The 18,882-nt window shown below is 52.1% G+C and overlaps 7 protein-coding genes across 7 annotated transcripts; 2 read left to right on the top strand and 5 right to left on the bottom strand.

The window, feature by feature from the left end:
• Positions 1-34: 34 nt before the first annotated feature.
• Positions 35-3,876, bottom strand: AUEXF2481DRAFT_32156 (uncharacterized protein; the record flags this gene model as incomplete). Its single annotated transcript, XM_013485508.1, has 2 exons — positions 35-3,392; positions 3,458-3,876. The coding sequence occupies 2 exons, from the start codon at positions 3,874-3,876 to the stop codon at positions 35-37; spliced, it is 3,777 nt and encodes a 1,258-aa protein (XP_013340962.1).
• Positions 3,877-4,858: 982 nt separating this feature from the next.
• AUEXF2481DRAFT_7649 (glycosyltransferase family 2 protein) lies at positions 4,859-6,447 on the bottom strand (the record flags this gene model as incomplete). The annotated part of the gene is made up of 3 exons (XM_013485485.1): positions 4,859-4,923; positions 4,982-5,220; positions 5,273-6,447. 3 exons carry the CDS (start codon positions 6,445-6,447, stop codon positions 4,859-4,861), a joined length of 1,479 nt encoding a protein of 492 aa, XP_013340939.1.
• Positions 6,448-7,245: 798 nt separating this feature from the next.
• AUEXF2481DRAFT_82287 (uncharacterized protein) lies at positions 7,246-9,637 on the top strand. Its single transcript, XM_013485582.1, has 3 exons — positions 7,246-7,793; positions 8,235-9,185; positions 9,243-9,637. Exons 1-3 carry the CDS (start codon positions 7,481-7,483, stop codon positions 9,458-9,460), a joined length of 1,482 nt encoding a protein of 493 aa, XP_013341036.1. The 5' UTR covers positions 7,246-7,480; the 3' UTR covers positions 9,461-9,637.
• A 417-nt stretch (positions 9,638-10,054) lies between these two features.
• AUEXF2481DRAFT_43021 (uncharacterized protein) lies at positions 10,055-11,517 on the bottom strand. Its single transcript, XM_013485545.1, has 3 exons — positions 11,278-11,517; positions 10,956-11,174; positions 10,055-10,874 (listed from the first exon to the last, which is right to left on the bottom strand). The coding sequence occupies exons 1-3, from the start codon at positions 11,383-11,385 to the stop codon at positions 10,290-10,292; spliced, it is 912 nt and encodes a 303-aa protein (XP_013340999.1). The 5' UTR covers positions 11,386-11,517; the 3' UTR covers positions 10,055-10,289.
• Positions 11,518-11,955: 438 nt separating this feature from the next.
• AUEXF2481DRAFT_423089 (uncharacterized protein) lies at positions 11,956-13,518 on the bottom strand. The gene is made up of 4 exons (XM_013485623.1): positions 13,207-13,518; positions 13,130-13,152; positions 12,461-13,061; positions 11,956-12,397 (listed from the first exon to the last, which is right to left on the bottom strand). The coding sequence occupies exons 1-4, from the start codon at positions 13,231-13,233 to the stop codon at positions 12,041-12,043; spliced, it is 1,008 nt and encodes a 335-aa protein (XP_013341077.1). The 5' UTR covers positions 13,234-13,518; the 3' UTR covers positions 11,956-12,040.
• Positions 13,519-13,950: 432 nt separating this feature from the next.
• AUEXF2481DRAFT_68444 (uncharacterized protein) lies at positions 13,951-16,833 on the top strand (the record flags this gene model as incomplete). The annotated part of the gene is made up of 2 exons (XM_013485563.1): positions 13,951-16,667; positions 16,725-16,833. The coding sequence occupies 2 exons, from the start codon at positions 13,951-13,953 to the stop codon at positions 16,831-16,833; spliced, it is 2,826 nt and encodes a 941-aa protein (XP_013341017.1).
• Positions 16,834-17,268: 435 nt separating this feature from the next.
• Positions 17,269-18,680, bottom strand: AUEXF2481DRAFT_68451 (uncharacterized protein; the record flags this gene model as incomplete). The annotated part of the gene is made up of 2 exons (XM_013485564.1): positions 17,269-18,131; positions 18,206-18,680. 2 exons carry the CDS (start codon positions 18,678-18,680, stop codon positions 17,269-17,271), a joined length of 1,338 nt encoding a protein of 445 aa, XP_013341018.1.
• Positions 18,681-18,882: the final 202 nt, after the last annotated feature.

Consider the following 18,882-nt stretch of genomic DNA (forward strand, 5'->3'; position numbering starts at 1 on the left):
ATGACAGAAAGAGAAGGGAAGGGAAAAAAAAAGATCAAGGAGCCTGCCTCGAACTCGACGAACTCGATCCCGCCGTACTTGAATTTCTGCCATACGCACTCGACGTCTGTGACGACTTTCCATACGCAGGGTCCATGGGGTCCAACTCGTCTTCCTCGTCTTCTTCCTCGATGACAAAGTCGTTGACGACATGATGCGTTCCTCTGCGCTCGAACTGGTCGGTGCCTTGCTGAGGCTTTGGTGATGGCATGGTCGTGGAACCCAGCGCAGCCTTTTCGGCGTCGTTGAGGATGGCTCCTTCGACGATCGTCGGGCGACGTGCAGTAGGATCCACAGCTGTACCAGGGATAAGAGTAGGGCGACGGACCATATGGCCTGCTCCGATGACAGTCTCTCCGACTGCTGTCTCCTCGTCCTTGGCTGCAAGTTCGGCCTCCTTGTTACGGTCGAGGAAGAGGTTGCGAGGGAAAGGCTCGAGGGTGGGTTGTTTAGGAACCTTGGGCTCCATAGCCCAGCGAGCAATGTTGCGACAACATGCTGCCGTGATGGTCTCGGTCATGAATGAAAGGGCGATGACGGTCAAGGCGAGGGTGAAGTAACACACAATCGCTGTGGCCAATAGAGTCGCCCAGTATGGTGCTCCATGGGATGCGATCATGACGACCATGTAGGATCCCAGAGTCCACCAGATGAAACCGTGAATAAGGTAGATGGTGAAGGCGTGAGGGAAAATGGGTTGCCAGACCTTCATCGAGAGGAAAGCCTGGAACCAGGTGCTGGTCTCGACCAAAAGCTGCATGGCTACTGCAAAGACCGTCGTGTTGAGACGGGGTTCGAAGTACAACGGGTAGCCACCTCTGACGGTATCGCCGAGCTTTTTGCCAGTGTAAATGTCAGGGTGGATGTTTCTCTCAGAAGACATGGTGGTGATGTCAAGACGATCTTCCAGAAGAGTCATGGCGGCACTAGCAAAAGCGAAGATCCAACAGATGATGCAGAAGACCCAGCACAAAGCAGGGCGAGCCTGGACTCTGGCACTGAACTTGTAGTTGACTTGCATGTCAGCCAACGCTAGACCAGCCCAGAAGCAAGATCCCCAACTCAGCGAGTACCAGTTGGCGATGATACAGAAAGTGTAGAAACCGAAACGCTTCCATGTAGTCTTGATGTCGCGGATCATAATGACAGCCAAAAGAGTCACGAAACTGTACTGCAACTGGACCGGAATGGACCAGAGCACACCGACACAGTAGTGGCTGACAACTTGAGGAGCTGCATTGGGAATCAGGTACAGCAACTCCAACATGGCATTGAGGTAGTGACCGAAGTTGTCGTAGTTGGAGATGAACGCCCACTCGGACCAGGAGATTGAAGGAAGGTACAGCAACCACTGCATGAAGTTGAGCTCGAAGAAGAGATATTCGATGGCAGCGACAATGGCGCAAGGAAGGACCAGACGAGGCGCACGCAAAAGCATCTTCTCGGCAACCAGACCCAGATCTCCATCACGAAGATATCTTGCTGCCAAGAATCTACATGACGTGACGAAGAAAGGACCAAGCCAGATGGGGTTGAGAATGGCAGGGGTGACGGTCCAGCGGGCCCAGTATTCACTTCTGTAGTGTTGGCCGTAGTTCAAACCACCGGCGTATGGGTTGAAGGAAAGCATGAAATGGATGAGAGTAACACCGATAGAAGAGAAAGCGACAAGACCGGCGAGGTAATTGATACGAGCTTCGTGCTCCTTGGCCTTGGGCAAGGGAATATCGACAGCAGATACGGGAACAGCCTCAGCCAGAGTGATGCGACGGCCAGTCTTGATCTGCGACTCATGCGGCGGATCGATAGTGTTGACTTGGTGCAATGCTTGGGTATTCCAATCCTTGATAGAGACGGATCCACGAGATGTGGCTGACACCATTGAGACACCTCCAATGCTTGCAAAGTGGTTCTCGCGATAACGCTCGAGCACGCTGGGCTGTCTTCCTCTGATGATGGTGGAACGACGAGCATCAGGAGACTGGTGAGACAGGTCGACGTCTTGCAGAGTATCGGGATCGCGCATAACTGTACCAGCGAAGTTCGCGTGGCTTGCTCTCCTAGCAGGGTTAACCTTGCCCTTGTCCGAGTCCTCGGAGTTAGTGGGTATCAATTCATTCTCCAAACCGGCAGGCTCCACACGCTCGGCGTCGTGCATGCCGTGCTGAAGAACATGGCCAAGGGCCTTGACGGTGCTTCCACTGCGACCCTTGATGCTTTGGAAAGTGCTGGCTTGGCGAGGACGGTGGGTGCCCTCTGCGAACGCGACACTGGCTTTCCTGACCTTTTTGGCCATGTCACTTCTTTCGGGGAGCATCTCAGGTAGGCCACCATGGAAGGCCATACTCTTCCTGCGCCAGTCGGTAGGTTGTACGGAAGACATGGTTCTTGGTACTTCTGAAGCTGAAGTAAAAGCGTCGGAATGTCTCTTTACGAAATCATCTCCAGAATCGGCATCGAAGGGGTTAAAGAACTTGACACTTCTTCTGCGCATATTGTCGGCCGGGGCGTGGTCCTTGTCGCCAACAAGAGTGGAGTTGTCGACGATTTCGACGATTGAAGTTTTCTTTTCGCTCGGTGCAGGAATCGCAGTCTTCTCGTCCTTGGACACACCCAAGATCTGCTGGACGAAAGGTGAAGGTGAGCTGAGTTCGGGTCCGACGTGTACCTTGGGGCCTCTGTTCTTCTTCAAGAACAACTTCCAAGGTGCTCTCCTGAAGAGAACATTGAGAAGAGTAAGACAACCGAAACCAAAGACTGCACCAGCGGTTGCACCAGCAGGAACACGCCAGCTTTTGCTTTGCGGGGGCTCCTTGAATCTGATGAGAGCAGCCTGTGAGTAAGGACTCGAACCGCGGAGAGTAATGTCGTCGATGGAACACGCGTCAGCGATGGTGCATCGGCTATCAAAGTTTTGCTGTTCGGCCTCGGTAGTGAGGGAAGAGTTGAAGAAAGCACGAACCCAAGCGAGGTCGGCCTGATTACGCTGGTTGGGGGGTCCTGCCATCCAATACTTGTCACCAATAGACCAATGCTTGAATATCAGAGGCAAAGGCTCGTAGAGATCAGTACGTTTGCGTTCGACAGCTCTGGTCTTGTTTCCTCCAATGGTCCAGTTGACGTGCTTCAGAGTCCAGTCGATCTTGCTCTCCACAAACTCCCAAGGGTCGCCACCAGCGTTCGCGTTGGCATCGTTGGCGAAGTATGTGTAGTTAAGCTGATATTTGGCGTCGGGAAATTCACCATCCTTGAGGGTCAAGAACTTTGCGTCTTCCGGGTATTGCATGTTACACATGTCGATCTCGATGAAAGATGTGCGGTTATGGTAAAGTTGCATCGACATGGCGGAACCACTATGATCACCCCGAGGTCAGTCATGGACCGGCCAAAAAAATAATCAGAATCGGAAGAAACTCACCCAGTGTTCTTGGGAGGTCCACGCATCGACGACCTGAAAGTACCGAAATGCATATCTTGTCTCAAAGCCTCGATACCAGCACCCTGGACGTAATGCTGCCCAGTTCCAGCGTCGATCCAAAGCTGCATGACTTGCTCATCGACATTCTCGTCCGTGACTTGGCCGATGTATGCATTATCAGGAGTGGCTCCTTGACGGTATAGCGAGTTGTAACCATACTCGCGGTTGTGGTGGAAGTCAAGTTTTCGGTAATCGGAGGGAAGTTGATTCGTCTCGTTGAAGTAAGTAATCAGTGCTTCCGTCCACACCTCGTTAGATGTAGGATCGACAAAACCGCATGAGCAGTCGGAAACGTCACGACTCTGTGCTGATGTCGTGGCCGCAAAGATTGCGGTGGTAAGTGCAATCCCCCACTTCATGATTGCGGTGAGCTTGTGGGGAGAAGCAGAACAAAATGGTAGAGAAAACAAGGGAAATGTATGGGAGAAAAGGCAAAAAGGCTGAAGCAGATACGATTATATCCCGACTGCACGTGCCTTCTACCCAAGGCTATTGTCGTTGACGTCTCTATTGAGAGGTGGCAGGTATTGGGAAAAGAGCAAGCAAAAGGTGATCAATGTATGATGCAAAGGATCAATTATTACTGACGATCTGGACTCGCATCAATCAATTACACTGACTGTTATCACGGTGGGCACTCATCATCAACCTCCAACCGTCAGCCGCACTATCGCACGATCAAGCCAAGACCCTAATGACCGGTAGCCATTGCATTCAAAGGCGTGGAGGAAAGGACACAGGCACTACGGGCAGTTTGTGGCTACGTAGGGATCAACATACCTTGTTTCAGTTGCTTATTTGGCTGTGCAACTGTTTTCTTCTACGTACGCAACGGTCTCGACTTTTTCAGGGCCTCTGCAGTTCGATAGATCGGATGCAACGGCAAGGTGAACACTCCAGGGATTGATCATGGCGTACGCCATGCATGTAAAAAGAGATGGGGTGGGCCCTTCGGGAGTTAACGATACTGTAGAGTTAAGGTAAGGATTGTATTAGACGTTTGACCGTAACGGTGTTTTGGCTCTTTGAATCGATTGCCATCCCACACATCTAAACATGAGTCGTGTCGGACAGATGACATGGGCACGGGGCCGAAAGAAAGCCGTTGAATGGCGGGCGTTGCGAGATTGAACTATTAAAGACATGCAGAAACGTTCACCCGCGATTGCGTGTAACGCCGTATTAGATTATCTTCGTTGCAGCATTTTATTTGCTGATAGTGTTGATGCTAAGTATTGATACAGTCGGTTCGAAGCGCGACTCCACACGATTCTAGATCATGATAACAAAAGAGAAATGAACAAGAAAGAAAATGTATGGATGGGAAAAGGAAGAACAGCTCTACTTTCTTGAAGTAGGGTTCCAAGACGAGTAGCCGATGATCTCACGGAAGTGTCCATAGATACCTGTATAATGTGGTTAGCAGATGTTCGTCATATGTCTTGAGCTTATAGGCGAGCTTACCCATTGTACCCTGAAGAATGAGGTAGGGAATGTAAATAGCGGAGAAAAGGAACATGTCGAAGATGGAGGTAAACTCAGATCGCACGATCTCTGTGATCCATAGCGTCACAATCAAACTGCCGACTGTGAGGAAGAGGAACCATTCGGACAAGGCGTAGCGGAAGAAGATCAATCTGGCCAGTTCACCAGAGCTCTTGGGCCAGCCAGTGATGAGGAAACTGAACAGAAGACAAGTGTGTCTGTAAATTTGTTAGCTGTGCTTTTGAATGTGTACCAGGCTTTAGGACTTACTGGGTGACAAGATAATAACTCATCTCACGGACGATGAGAAGAGAGATAAGACCGTAGCGCTCGCTCAAAGTACGACTGCCACCAGGAGGGTTGTTCCAGATCATAGGAAGATGGCGAATGGAAGCTTGGGTCCAACCTTGAGTCCAACGCATACGCTGCTTCCAGAAAGCCATCCAGAAAGTGGGTGCCATTTCATAAGACTTGACGTTCATGTCGTGAACAGCTCTCTTGCCTTCTCCGTAAGCTCTGAGGGCAGAGTCGATATCCTCGCAAAGCATGTGACCGTGCATTTGGTGACCACGTAGCAATTCTGCCTTCCAGTAACCGTTGGAACCACAGAAAAGACCGAAGCTGAACAGACGCGAACGACCGGGATGCGATACAGCGTAGATCTTGTCGAACTCGAGAGCAATCATGCGGGTGAAGAAGGTCTCCTTGACGTTGTAGACAATGCATCTGCCTTGCACAATGTCGACGGTAGGATCGGCAATGAAACGTTCAGCAGCCCAGCGAGCATTGTAAGGGTGAGGGAAATGATCGCAATCGAAGACGGCAATGATCTCAGCACCAGTGTCGAGAGTAAAGTAAAAGTTGAGATTGTCAGCCTTTGACTTTGAGCCGACGACCTTGGTCACACGAAGAAGACCACCGTGCTGCTTTTCCATCTCCAGCAGCTCGGTCTCCAGAGGCTCGATTGGCTTGGGAGTGTTGTAAACAAGGTTGATGCGCAATTTGTCGCGAGGGTAGACAATTTCCTCGAGTGCATAGTTGACTTGATCCTTGACAATGTCCTGCTCGTTGGGCAAATATGCGACAATGAGAATGTCGAGGATTGGCAAGAGTTCGTCGGGAGTGGGGAACTCTCCGCAGGCGTTGACGCGGATGGCAGCCGCTCTCGCATCGCGAAGTGGTGAAATTCCCAAGAAGGCCTCAATCACTGTACAGGCAGCAATGTAGAAGTTGATAACCATGAAAAAGTAGTAAAATCCCTTGATCGTTCCTTCGTCGCAAGAGACATAGAAACAAATCGATGCTACCCAGTAGCAAATTGTGAGGATGAAGGGAGTCCACTCGAAGACCCAGTTTGAGCAGTACTTGACAGCAATGTCGAGTTTGGTGGTCAACTCTCGGAATCCTGACTTTGCGGCTTTGCCGCCCTTGAACTCTTCTGCCATGGCTGTGGTGTTGTATGTGTCCAAGGCAAGCGTAAATTGGGTGTAGGGGAAAAGCGTGGATTGCGGCAAAACTTCAAAGACTTTGCTCGAGTAATCAATTTATTCAAAGAGCATACCCAAGGTAGCCTGTCATCATGAATCCTCTGCTTTTGGAAGCCTGATGGACCTCTAGACTCATCGTCAGATTGGACCCATCGAAATGGTCAACGTTCGCAATCGACAAAAGCGTGTCTCTCATGTGGAGAATCGTTGACGTAGTGGTCATGGCGCTCATTGGTCTGGCCGTTTATGCAAGAGCGCGCGGTGTTATGGTGTTGCCAAGTGTACGGACGTAGGTGCTCGGTTGACGGAAGCGGACAGCAGGGGCTTCAAGCAGATCGAGCTTGCTTGACGCCACCAGTGTATACCGCAGGGCTCGATTTAACAAGATGGGCTCGTATCATCCAAAAGCAAAACGACATGTCTCACTATGGCGAGAACAAAACAAAGAGACTGCCCTACTGGGGTTGCAAAGTGTCAAAACAGTAACAGACCCGCAGATCCGACGTTGATCGAGAGAACTCAAGAAGGCGTGGCTGTCATATGTTTCAGAACGGCCATCGAGTCAAGAGTGAGATGGCCCTTTGTGGAAATAGAAGTCGTGAAGTACAGGTTGACGGTCAAACGGCGCGGCTTGCGGCCGTTGTAGGACTGGCAGTTGATATCACCGGCTACGTTCGGTTCATTTTGGCGAACGTTGACATTGCTATTTCCTACCATGGACCAGAACATCCAAGCGAAGGATGACTGGCAGTAGGAAAAAGAATGTCTGGACTCTTTCAGGGTGATTGCCGTCTATAGTCGCCGTTTTGATCAAAACATGACGAGGACGTGCAAAGACAGAGGTGGCAGGGTGGAGAGATGATGAGCAAATGAGGGTGTAATCGGTACTTGATCATCTTGACATTCCATCTGGGTCCATTTGAACCTGAACTCACCTTGTTGTTTTCCTTTTCGTTCGCCAAAGCACGCTGCAGGGCGAAATCAGCACATCATGGGATCCAACCAACCTCAGAATTACATGGCATTTCGACGAAAGTCGTCTGTCCTCAGCAACTCGCAAGATCACCTTTGGGGCATTCGCGCCATCCTCGCCGTGCAGAGTTTCGCATGGTTGTTCTTCAAGGTCTTCAATCCGACGCTGACAGTTCCTGCTGCGACGGCGACTGGAGAACACGTCCCGGACGCATCACCTTCGACAGTGCCCGGTGTTTTCGGTGGCCCAGGTATTGTGCAACCGGGAGCAGGCTCTGGCATCATCGCACGCGATCTGTACGCTCGCAGCCTTTACCCTCGCGCCAATCTGAGTAAGTCGATTTCCTTCCATCTTCCAAATCACAGAGACGCTTCAAAGCAACGGTGAAAGCGAGCGGTGCGGAGAAACGATAGGCCAAAAGGGGCGCAATCTACACACGGCGAAACATCGGCATGTGGCTTGAAGCAGCGCGTCATCCTCGACAAAGACCTCGTCTCAACAATCTCATGTCAAGCCTTTCGGCAATGCCTGGAGTGCAAAGCGTGCAGACGCGATAATAGTAGGGAACAGCCGACGAAGATGTGCAACTGCTTTCCTTCTGTCTCTTTTCTCAAACTGAGACCAACGCTGCCGTTGGCAGGAGCGACAGACTCTCCAAAATGCCAGATACCAGATGCCGGCTGGCAGATGTCTCTGCTCGCTCGTTTCGCTCAAACTTGCGAGATATTGCAACATAACATGACCATCTGAAATTCATGCTAATACCTCCAAGGTGAAATCCCCAGCATCCAAGAAACCAGCCCTCACTACCAAGTCCTCCTCCGCAAGATTCTCTCTCCCCTTCTCTGGGATGAATCCTTCATCTTTTGCTTCTTCATCCTCCTCTCTGCCCGCACCGTCGCAATCTCATTCCTTCGCGATGTAAACTCGGCCTCCTATGCGCGCTCCCTGATCGCTCGCCCTATCCGCATGGGCTGGCCTCTGGGTGTCGGTCTCGCGATCTCTTGCATCATCTTCAAGACAATCGACACACAATACCTCGAGGACTTTGCCCGCATCAATGGAAACCCGTACCTGCGCGCTCCCGAAAACCCTGCGAGTGCATTGGCTTGCTTCAACAGTATTTGGAACTTGCTGTGGGTAACCAAGGACTACTCGCTGCAAATGGGTAATTTGGCTTTCCCGTCTTGGACGCTTTGGGTGCCGAGTGCGATTTACTTGCAGAGTTACACGGTGTACATTTTCATGGTTATTCTGCCGTACAGCAGGCCTTCTTGGCATGTCACTGGATTGCTCATGTTTGCATTCGGGTCTTGGTGGTTCAACAGTTGGGGTTGGTATTCGGCTACTGGACTCTTCCTGGCTGATGTTGCTATCAACCCTCCTCTTCGTACTGCTTTGTTCCGTGGTTGGAGCAATGAGTCTGGTAGTGTAAGGATGCCTTATTGGTCTCTTGCTGTTGTTTTCCTCGGTATCGGAACTGGGTTGAAGTACATGTGGACTGCTGGTCTTGATCAGCTTTACTGGAGTGGAGAGGCTCATGCTCATCCTGCTCGTTACCTGGGTGGCAGCAGTTTCGGCTACTTTGATGGTAAACAGCCTTATCCTCGTATGGACAACTGGCTCGTCATTGTCGGTCTGCTGGTTCTCCTCGAATTCAGCGAGGCTGGCAAGAAGATCCTCGGATCAAAGATCTTCAAGACCATTGGAAGACGCTCTCTGAGTAAGTTGCATCCTTACATGCCTTTTCACGAATATTCGCTGACCCAATTTTCTCAAGGCTACTACCTCGTCTCCACACTTTTGATGTACACAGCTGGCATCAAAATCTTCCTTTACTGCTACAACAATGCCGGGTACACTCCCGCTTCCTCAAAGGCCGTCGCTTTCTTCGTCGTCCTCCCCGCATCTATTATCGCAGGCGAGATCTTCCACTGGGCAATCGACAAGCCCGCCGTCTGGGCCGGCCACGCCGTATACGCGTGGACAAGAACATGAGAGTCTGGCACAAAGAAGTCGCATAGATGCCGCAGAGGCTTCGGCATGATGCAAATCTAGTTACACTTTCCATCTCTTTTGTTTTACGGGGATTATTACCATCCTTTTTTTTCAAAGACTTCTTTTCCATAATCAAATATTTCATAAAGCAAATTTGCATATTTTTTTCCACAAATCACTCGCTCCTCTCCTTTCGTGGATACTTGCGTGGAGAACACTGCCAAGACTGCGGATAAAGTACAGCCAAAGGAGGGACGAGACAGCAACATGAGGTTCCTTCAAGACTAGTCGAGCCTCAAATCGCTGCCACATGCGCCTGGAGGGTCATCTCGCATCTTCTCGTTGCTTTCGAAACTCATGTATAAATTGATCAGGATATATGTGCACATGTGTTCAGGCGATGGAAGAATGACGTAGCCCTCGTCCGCTGCAAACTTCGCTGCAATTCTGCGGAGTCAGGGTGATACTCTCGACCATTTCTTTTTGATCATCGACGACGACGTAGCTCGTCATGGTGTTTGATACAGCCTCAAACTTGGAAATAGAGTCGATGAGTAATTCTTCCAGAGCCAGTGTAAGTTTAATGATGTTCTGATTGATAATGCGGTCATGATTAATGGTATGTGCGATTTCGAACGTTGTTCATCTAAAGTATGTTGTCGTATGCCGACACGTTCACCACCATCTCTCTCGCAACATCATATCGTGCTACGAAAGAAGCAAATATCAATGACGCGGACAGACGTTCCACTCAATCTATTCCTTTTCTAATTTGCCCTGTTCCTCTCTCCTTTTCCTCTTGCAATTTCCCCTTTTGTAAAACACTTCTCTAAGCCTTTAACTTCTCACCCTTGACGACTATAGGAATGACACCTCCAGTAGGCAATCCAAACCTCCTGTGGCCCACCGCCCCCAAAACAGCCGCACAAGTCCCCGAATGCGCTGTAAAGCTCACCCACTGCACACCCTCCCGTTCTCCCCAAACCTTTTCCAAGAAAGCGTGTTCGCGAAGGATGTGTTCCGTGGGCTTTTCTCTGTACTCGGGCGTCCATGTTTCATCAGTCTCCGGGAGTGCAGGATCCAAACTGTAGCTGGGAAAGTCGGCACGGATAATAGAGCTAGGGCCACGGCGGTCACAAGTGTGTACGCCATTTGTTTCGCGAAGGCCTTCGACGACGATGGGTGTAAAAGGACGAGAGGAAGGGAGTGGTAGGTCGTGGAAGGATAGCCAAGAGGTTTGAAGACAGCGGTAAAAGGGGGAGGTGTAGTAGATTTCTGGGGCTGGGATTTTGGCTTGTGCTAGAGCGGAGCGCCAGAAGGTGTTTACGTCTAGAGCTTGCTGTTTGCCGATGGGGGTGAGATGGGCGTCTGCCCAATTGGCGTGTTCGTCTCCTTCTTGTTTTGCCCAGTATGACTGCGGCTAGACATTAGCACTTGTCTCTGCCATTCACACTGGAAAAGAGGAGGTGGAATGAGACAAGGGAGCAAAACATACATCCCATAACTTAGTGCCATAGCGTGTTTCAGCGACATTGTGGTATCCTTGACCGTGGCGACCGAGGTAGAGGACTTTGTACTCGACGCCTGGAGAAGCATTTTTGTTCAACTCATGAATGTAGTGTTCGAACCTCTGCCATTGTGTTTTTCCACTTGCGTCCTCCAGTGTGTCATCTGAAGGATATACTTGGTCTATGAGACCGAAGTTTTCCTTTGCCTATGCAGGATGGGGTCAGCATAGTAAAACATCGACGTGACTAGAGAATAGCTGCTGGTTGGTAGTGGGGAGAGAGATGGGAGATGGAAGGAGAGCAGCATACATAATCAAAAGCATCAGCATCAGTATCAGCAAGAGCTTGTTTGAAGATGTTTGGCACAATGCTGAATCTATATTTTGCATCCGATGGTGGAAGAGTGATTGTTGCCATGTTTGTTGGTGATGGGTGAAAATACGTCACAATGCTTGCAACGAAGAGGAGGAAGCTAGGTTATGTAGTCTTAGTGAATGGTAGTTGAGAGGGTGGAAAGATGGGGGATAAGGAGAAGCTGTCAAATTGGAGATGGTTGTTGATTGTACGGAATAATTGCAGAGGGTCGGGCAAGCCACTTGGGTGTTGTGGTTATTCCGCTCCGACGCCCGCAACGTGGATCAATGAGTGGAAGAGAGATACTCACATCAGTATGGTGCAGAGTCTAGGTTTGACTTGGGCGACTCCAAAATTGAGGTGGAGATGCAGCGGCTTCCTGAAGGTGAGAGGAGCATACAGGATTCCGAAGATTGATGTTGTCGCTTTGGAGAGGTGGGACAAAGTTTGGAGCTGCAGCGTCATGCTGCTGTCAGTGCAGCCATGGCGAATCAACAGGATCACATTCACGTCAGACACATGGTTCAGATGTTCAAATTGCGTAGACATTCAATTCTTCTTTCTCTGCACATGGGCGACACGTCTTGACACTTTGTAGTAAATCATTCAGCGCTCCCAAATGTGGTTTCGTCACATGTAGTCAAAAACGACGCCCTGAACGCCATGCCATGCCGTGGTTCACAAAGCCCCCTTTTGGTTTTCGCCTCCTCTTGGACAATTACAATCTCATCTCACGCTCCACCTCGAACTTGAAGTCAAAGTAGGGCTGGTCAAAGTGGTGGACACGGACGTAACCATCCTCACCACCCGAGGCGTAGACGGTGCCGAGGGGAGAGACGGCGACGTAGTTGAGGGGACCAAAGTGGCCTCTGACACGGCCAATCTCCTCTTCAAAGATCTTGTGGTAGAAGCGCGCTTCGAACTTTCCTTGGCGGGCGCTGGTTGTGGTGACGTCCATGGCGGCCTGGCCACCTCCGACGATAACGTAGTCCTTGACGGGTGTGATGACGGCCGAGTTGAGGGGCGTGTCGGCGACGTATGTCTTCATGACTTCGAGTGTCTTGGCGTCCATGAGCTGCGAGGGCGTGTGTCAGTGGACTGTTCTGCTGTAGCCAGACTCTCAACGGTGCTCTCATACCTTGGCCGTCTTGTCCTTGGAGGCCGTGACAAAGTAGGTGCGGTCGGCGGACCATTGCAGGTCGGTGACCATCATGCCGTCCTCGTGGGGGTAGGCGCGCTCGTACTCCTCGCCAGTCTTTGCGTCCCACTGGGTGACGGAGCCGTCCTCGTGGCCAGAGATGATGTATCTGGAGCAGGCCGAGAAGCCGGCGACTGTGACCTTGGGAATGTCGTCGACAACAATGCGCAGGACGTGCTCGCTGCTCTGCTCGGCCTCGGGGTCCTGGTTGATGTCGTAGACGATGATTGTGCTGAGCTGGCCCTGGCGCTTCTCCGTCACACCGAGCAGTTGGGTGCCGTCCTCGTTGAACTCGACGCGCTTGATGGCCGTTCCGAACTCCCAAGTTTTCAGCAGCTTGCCAGTCTTGACCTCCCACAGTCTGATGGTGTTGTCGGCGCCGCCGGTAGCGAGCAGGACGGTGCGCGGGTCGACGTCGACGGTCCAGAGAGCACCCTGGTGGCCCTTGTAGACACCGAAGCGCTCACCGTTGTGTGACCACCATGCGCATGCGTTGTGATCCTTGGAGACGGAGAAGATGAGGTCGCCCTCCTTGCTGAACCTGCGCTGTCCGTTAGTCGCCGTGTCCTGTCCGTCTCTTTTGATCCGACTGAAAAAGGGCGCACGCACTTGACCTGGGTCAGAGCTCTCTCCTGCGGCGGAGGTCAGTTTGTGCTGCGAGCAAGAGGACAACCATTTGTACATACGTGACCTGAAAGCAGAATGGGTCTCATGTTGGCGGTATGAGGTGGTGGATGGCTGCGCGCTTTGCTTCGTCGCTATGAAAATGTGCGTCGCCCGCTGGAGAGTCGTTTGGCCCGTGCGTGGGAGGCTGCCTCGATTTGCTGCTCGCCGTAAGAAATCCGCGCCTTCCCCTCGCTAAGCAGAAAGCGACTCGTGCCTTCCCAATCAAGCTGCCCGTCCACCTCCGCATTCTCAAAGCCGCCCTAATTCACCACCAGTCTGACTCACCAGCCTTCAACTTTTTCGCTCCTGCCATTGAAAGAGATCAGGGGATAGAGAAGCGTCCAGCGGATGCTTGGAATGAAACCTGAATGCGTAGAGGTCACGGCAACAACGACAGAAGCAGAAAGAGCCACCGACGTCCATTCTCGTGTCGAGCTCTCCCCAGACTCTTTGGACACACAGTCCACCGAATTCTGCTCATTGTATGTAATTGAAACCAAACTGCCGCTCCTGCCCCACGCTCAGGTCGACCTCGTTCCGTTGACGTCTTCTGTCGAGTACTCCTTGGTATATCAATAGTTGTGCTTCTCAAAGAAGAAGGTGGATTGCTACAGAGCATGCACGGCCAACTGATCAGCGGTCGGCGTATCGCCCTGCGGGGCCAAAATCTGCGTTTCCTCAGTCCACAGACTTTTGTGACTCGCCCATCTTCCTTTCCTTCTCCCAACACACAACGCGCTGCCTTCAGCACCACACTCCGCCAGATGACGGCCCAGAAGATTGATGGCACTGCCATTGCAAAGTCGATCCGCGAGCGCATCAACCAGGAAATCACGGAAAAGCAGAGCGCCAACCCGCGCTACAAGCCCTCGCTCAAGATTGTGCAGGTCGGCGACCGCTCAGACTCCAGCACCTATGTGCGCATGAAGCTCAAGGCCGCCACCGAGGCCAACATCGAGTGCGACCTGGAGAAATACCCCGAGGACATTAGCGAGTCGGAGCTCCTCTACCACATCGAGCGCTTCAACAACGACGACTCGATCCACGGCATCCTCGTCCAACTGCCCGTCCCCAAGCACATTTCCGAGCACGCCGTCACCTCGGCTGTCGCTGACGAGAAGGACGTCGACGGCTTCGGTGTAGCAAACATTGGCGAGCTGGCCAAGCGTGGCGGCAAGCCTCTCTTCACCCCTTGCACACCCAAGGGTGTCATGGTGCTGCTCAAGGAGAGCGGAGTCGAGATCAAGGGCAAGAACGCCGTCGTGATTGGACGCAGCGACATTGTCGGCAGCCCCGTCAGCTACCTCCTCAAGAACGCCGATGCCACCGTCACCGTCTGCCACAGCAAGACCAAGGACCTGCCCGGCTTCGTCAAGCAGGCTGACATTGTTGTTGCTGCCATTGGCGCCCCTGGCTTCGTCAAGGGCGAGTGGCTCAAGGAGGGAGCCGTGGTCATTGACGTCGGCACAAACTACATTCCCGACGAGAGCAAGAAGTCTGGCCAGCGCTTGGTCGGTGACGTCGACTTTGACTCGGCCGTCGAGGTCGCCTCTCACATCACCCCCGTCCCCGGCGGTGTCGGCCCCATGACGGTGGCCATGCTCCTTCGCAACGTCGTCGACTCTGCCGACAGCTACTTTGACCGCCAAAAGTCTCGCAAGATCACGCCTCTCCACCTCAAGCTCGAACAGCCCGTTCCCGCCGACTGGGAAGTCTCCCGCAAGCAACACCCCAAGCACATTACCAAGCTCGCCGCCGAGATTGGTCTTGCCGCCCACGAGCTCGAGCCCCACGGCGCATACAAGGCAAAGGTTGGCCTCGAAGTCCTCAAGCGTCTGGAACACCGCAAGAACGGCCGCTACGTCTTGGTCGCCGGCATCACACCCACCCCTCTCGGTGAGGGCAAGTCGACAACGACTATCGGTCTTGTCCAGGCTCTCGCCGGTCAGCTCGGCCGCATTGCTTTCGCCAACGTCCGCCAGCCCAGTCAGGGTCCCACGTTCGGTATCAAGGGTGGTGCCGCCGGTGGTGGCTACAGTCAGGTCATTCCTATGGACGAGTTCAACCTGCACTTGACTGGTGACATCCACGCCATCACTGCCGCAAACAACCTGCTCGCCGCTGCCATCGAAACCCGCATCTTCCACGAAAACACCCAGAAGAACGGCCCTCTCTACAAGCGTCTGGTGCCCGCCCAGAAGGGCAAGCGCGAGTTCAAGCCCATCATGTTCCGTCGCTTGAAGAAGCTCGGTATTGACAAGACCAACCCCGATGACCTGACTGAGGATGAGATTGCCCGCTTTGCTCGTCTTGACATTGACCCCGACACCATCACCTGGCGCCGCGTGCTCGACGTCAACGACAGACATTTGCGTGGCATCACCGTCGGTCAGGCTCCCACTGAGAAGGGCCAGACCCGCCAGACCGGTTTCGACATTTCAGTTGCCAGTGAGTGTATGGCCGTCTTGGCCCTCAGCAACTCCCTCTCCGACATGCGCGAGAGACTTGGTCGCATGGTTGTTGCCAGCTCGCGCGCCGGTGACCCCGTCACTTGCGACGACATTGGTGTCGGTGGTGCTCTGACTGCACTCATGAGAGATGCCATCAAGCCCAATCTCATGCAGACCCTCGAGGGAACTCCAGTCTTTGTGCACGCCGGTCCCTTTGCCAACATCTCCATCGGTGCTTCTTCCGTTCTTGCTGACAAGCTTGCCCTCAAGCTGGCTGGTACCGAGCCTGGTGAGGACTACAACTCGAGAGCTGGTTTCGTCGTTACCGAGGCTGGCTTCGACTTCACCATGGGCGGTGAGCGCTTCATGAACATCAAGTGCCGCTCTTCTGGCCTCCAGCCTGATGTCGTTGTCATTGTCGCTACCGTCCGTGCCCTCAAGACCCACGGTGGTGGTCCTGCCATCACTCCCGGCGGTCAGCTCCACGAGGTCTACCGTACCGAGAACATTGACATTCTCCGCAAGGGCTGTATCAACCTCAAGAAGCACATTGAGAACGCCCGCCAATACGGTGTCAAGGTCGTCGTCGCCATCAACAAGTTCGAGACTGACACTCAGAAGGAAGTCGAAGTCATCCGTGAGGAGGCTCTTGCTGCTGGTGCTGAGGATGCCATTCCCGCCAACCACTGGGCTGAGGGTGGCAAGGGTGCCGTTGACCTCGCCCAAGGTGTCATCTCCGCCTGCGAGAAGGCCGAAGCCAAGGACTTCAAGCTGCTGTACGGTCTTGAGGACTCTGTTCAGGAGCGCATCGAGAGTATTGCCAAGAACATGTACGGTGCTTCAGGTGTCGAGTTTAGCGAGATTGCCCAGAAGAAGGTTGATGCCTACACTCGTCAGGGCTTCGGCAACCTTCCCATCTGTATAGCAAAGACACAATACTCGCTGTCTCACGACCCTGATCTCAAGGGCGCTCCTTCGGGCTTCGTCGTTCCTATCAGAGATGTCCGCATGGCTGCTGGTGCTGGTTACCTGTAAGTTCTTGTCCATCCTATCTATGTCTCCAACATCTTGCTAATCACATTTCACAGGTACGCACTTGCTGCCGACATCCAGACCATTCCCGGTCTTCCCACTGCTCCTGGCTACCTCAACGTCGACGTTGATTCCGAGACTGGCGAGATCGATGGTCTCTTTTAAGTCACTCCAACTCAACAACGAATGACTTATAATCTTGTACGATTTTGGGTGGTGGGCTTTTCTTCAACATAACAAAACTTGACTTCAACAGCGTCGGTGTTCCGGGAATACTCAATTTTAACAATTTTTCAATGGTTGCATGAAAGAACGAACGAATGACATGGAATGGACACGTCAACTTAACTTTGACGTTGGTGGTGGGTGGGACTAGAGAAGTAGATATAAGGAAGAATATTGCATTGGGTCTAGAAGACCATCTTCATCTCCTCTCTCTCTCCCGTCTACTTCCTAATCTTAGCTCTGATACATTGTACCTCTTACACACTTGAGACCTCACACAAGGAAACCGTGCTTTGCGATTGGGCCGCCATAGCCTATAACAGCTAGACTGGGGCCATCTTCGCATCGGCCTTTGCCATCCAACATACTCAGTCCTCATGTGTACCAGGTAGGCTCCGGAACCTCATCCAACAAGAAAAACCTCCCCAGTTCCTTTTTCTTGTACGCCACGGGATCATGCAAAGTATGCGTCCTCACATCTCTCCAAAACCTATCTAGTCCCACAGTCTTACCCGTCGCTCTACTCCCAGTCACTTCAAAGACTCCAGCCGTCACATTCAGCGAGCTTTCCGTCGTTGCTACTTTTGCGGCTGCTACTAGTTCGGCGATTTCTCCGCGCTGACGGGCTGTGATGGAACGAGTGGTGCTGTAAGTGAGGTAGAGTGCACTGATTTCTTGGCCTGCTCTGTCTGTGAGAGCTTCTGCTGCGAGTAAAGTGGCGTGGAAACTTCCATAGCGCTCGAGGATGTAGAATTCTTCTGTTGCGGAGGCTTTGTTGTCGCCGCCGAATGGCCATGCTCGTGTATTTGTTGTTGTATAGCGTTTTGCAAACTCGAGACTTCCTTGTGCGATACCCAGGTAGAAGTTTGAGAATACTAGTTGAATGGTTGGGAGGAGGAGGGAAGCAAAGGGGATGTTAAGGATGGTAGGATCTGGTGCTTTTGTAGTTGCGTTCCAGCCTAGTGCATCATTCCAGGGCACAGAAATATTGGAGATGTTTACACTTCCGGATTCGGTCAATCGAAGGCCGATATTGTTCCAGTTGTGGGCGAAAGTGAAGCCGGGTTGAGAGGTTGGGACAATGGCGAAGATGTGGTTGGATGTGCCGCTGAGTACGCCTTCGAGCACTGTGAGATCTGAGATTACGCCGCCGGTGTTGAAGTGTTTGGAGCCGTTGAAGATGATATTCTCGCCCTCATCTGTAATTGACAGATCATTGTCGCGAGGGTTGACTGCACCTGTGTCATCTCGCTATTAGCGTCTGTCCTAAAACCAAGTTGGCATCTCTATGGACTCTTGATCTAAAGCTTACCTCCAACAAAATAGTTATTCTCAATAATCAGCTTCTGGAATCTGTCTTTTTGCTCTTCACTACCCACAATATCCGCAGTCTTTGACCACAATAGATGATAGCCCAACAACATTCCAATACTACCATCTCCCTTTGCGACTTCTCTGATGACTTTATATCCGACCTCCCAACTCTGGCCACCTCCACCATATTCTACAGGACCGAGCACTTTAAGCAGACCGGAGCTTTTGAGCAGGGAGATTTCAGCGACAGGGGATGCATTGGCAATATCGCGTGCTGCGGCGTCGGAAGCGAGAATTGAAGAGACGAGCGACGCGCGAGCGAGCCAGGCTGAAGTAGTGGAAGGAAAGGGCTGCGAGGAAAATTCTGCATGGTGGATAGAGTAGACTGAAGGATCTGAGGATGAAGAAGAAGGCTTCTTGGAAGATGGTGCACTATCTTGTGGAGAGGCTTGATCGATGATGGATGGTGCCATGATTTGTGAACTAGCTTAGAGGCCGTGTAATGATGGGTAATCGGTAGTTGATGAATATCGAGCGGCGATGTCAAGAGTTATATGTTTTTTTTTATGTCAACATCAGCTGGTGGGGTTGGCGGTGGGTTGAAGCTTTCCCCATGATTGACCTCTGGGGTCGGATGATGTGATTGCAGCTCAGAATTGCTCAATAACACATCAT

The sequence above is a fragment of the Aureobasidium subglaciale genome (genome assembly GCF_000721755.1).
Source record: "Aureobasidium subglaciale EXF-2481 unplaced genomic scaffold scaffold_21, whole genome shotgun sequence".
Taxonomy (NCBI): domain Eukaryota; kingdom Fungi; phylum Ascomycota; class Dothideomycetes; order Dothideales; family Saccotheciaceae; genus Aureobasidium; species Aureobasidium subglaciale.

Coding starts and splice junctions, on each gene's coding strand:
- AUEXF2481DRAFT_423089 (XM_013485623.1), bottom strand. CDS start 13,233: ATGAGACCCATTCTGCTTTCAGGTCAC. Junction 13,153..13,206: donor CCATTCTGCTTTCAGGTCAC/GTATGTACAAAT, acceptor CCTCCGCCGCAG/GAGAGAGCTCTGACCCAGGT. Junction 12,398..12,460: donor CCAAGGACAAGACGGCCAAG/GTATGAGAGCAC, acceptor ACGCCCTCGCAG/CTCATGGACGCCAAGACACT.
- AUEXF2481DRAFT_43021 (XM_013485545.1), bottom strand. CDS start 11,385: ATGGCAACAATCACTCTTCCACCATCGGATGCAAAATATAGATTCAGC. Junction 11,175..11,277: donor ATGCTGATGCTTTTGATTAT/GTATGCTGCTCT, acceptor CATCCTGCATAG/GCAAAGGAAAACTTCGGTCT. Junction 10,875..10,955: donor ATGGCACTAAGTTATGGGAT/GTATGTTTTGCT, acceptor GTCTAGCCGCAG/TCATACTGGGCAAAACAAGA.
- AUEXF2481DRAFT_82287 (XM_013485582.1), top strand. CDS start 7,481: ATGGGATCCAACCAACCTCAGAATTACATGGCATTTCGACGAAAGTCG. Junction 7,794..8,234: donor TTACCCTCGCGCCAATCTGA/GTAAGTCGATTT, acceptor AATACCTCCAAG/GTGAAATCCCCAGCATCCAA. Junction 9,186..9,242: donor CATTGGAAGACGCTCTCTGA/GTAAGTTGCATC, acceptor AATTTTCTCAAG/GCTACTACCTCGTCTCCACA.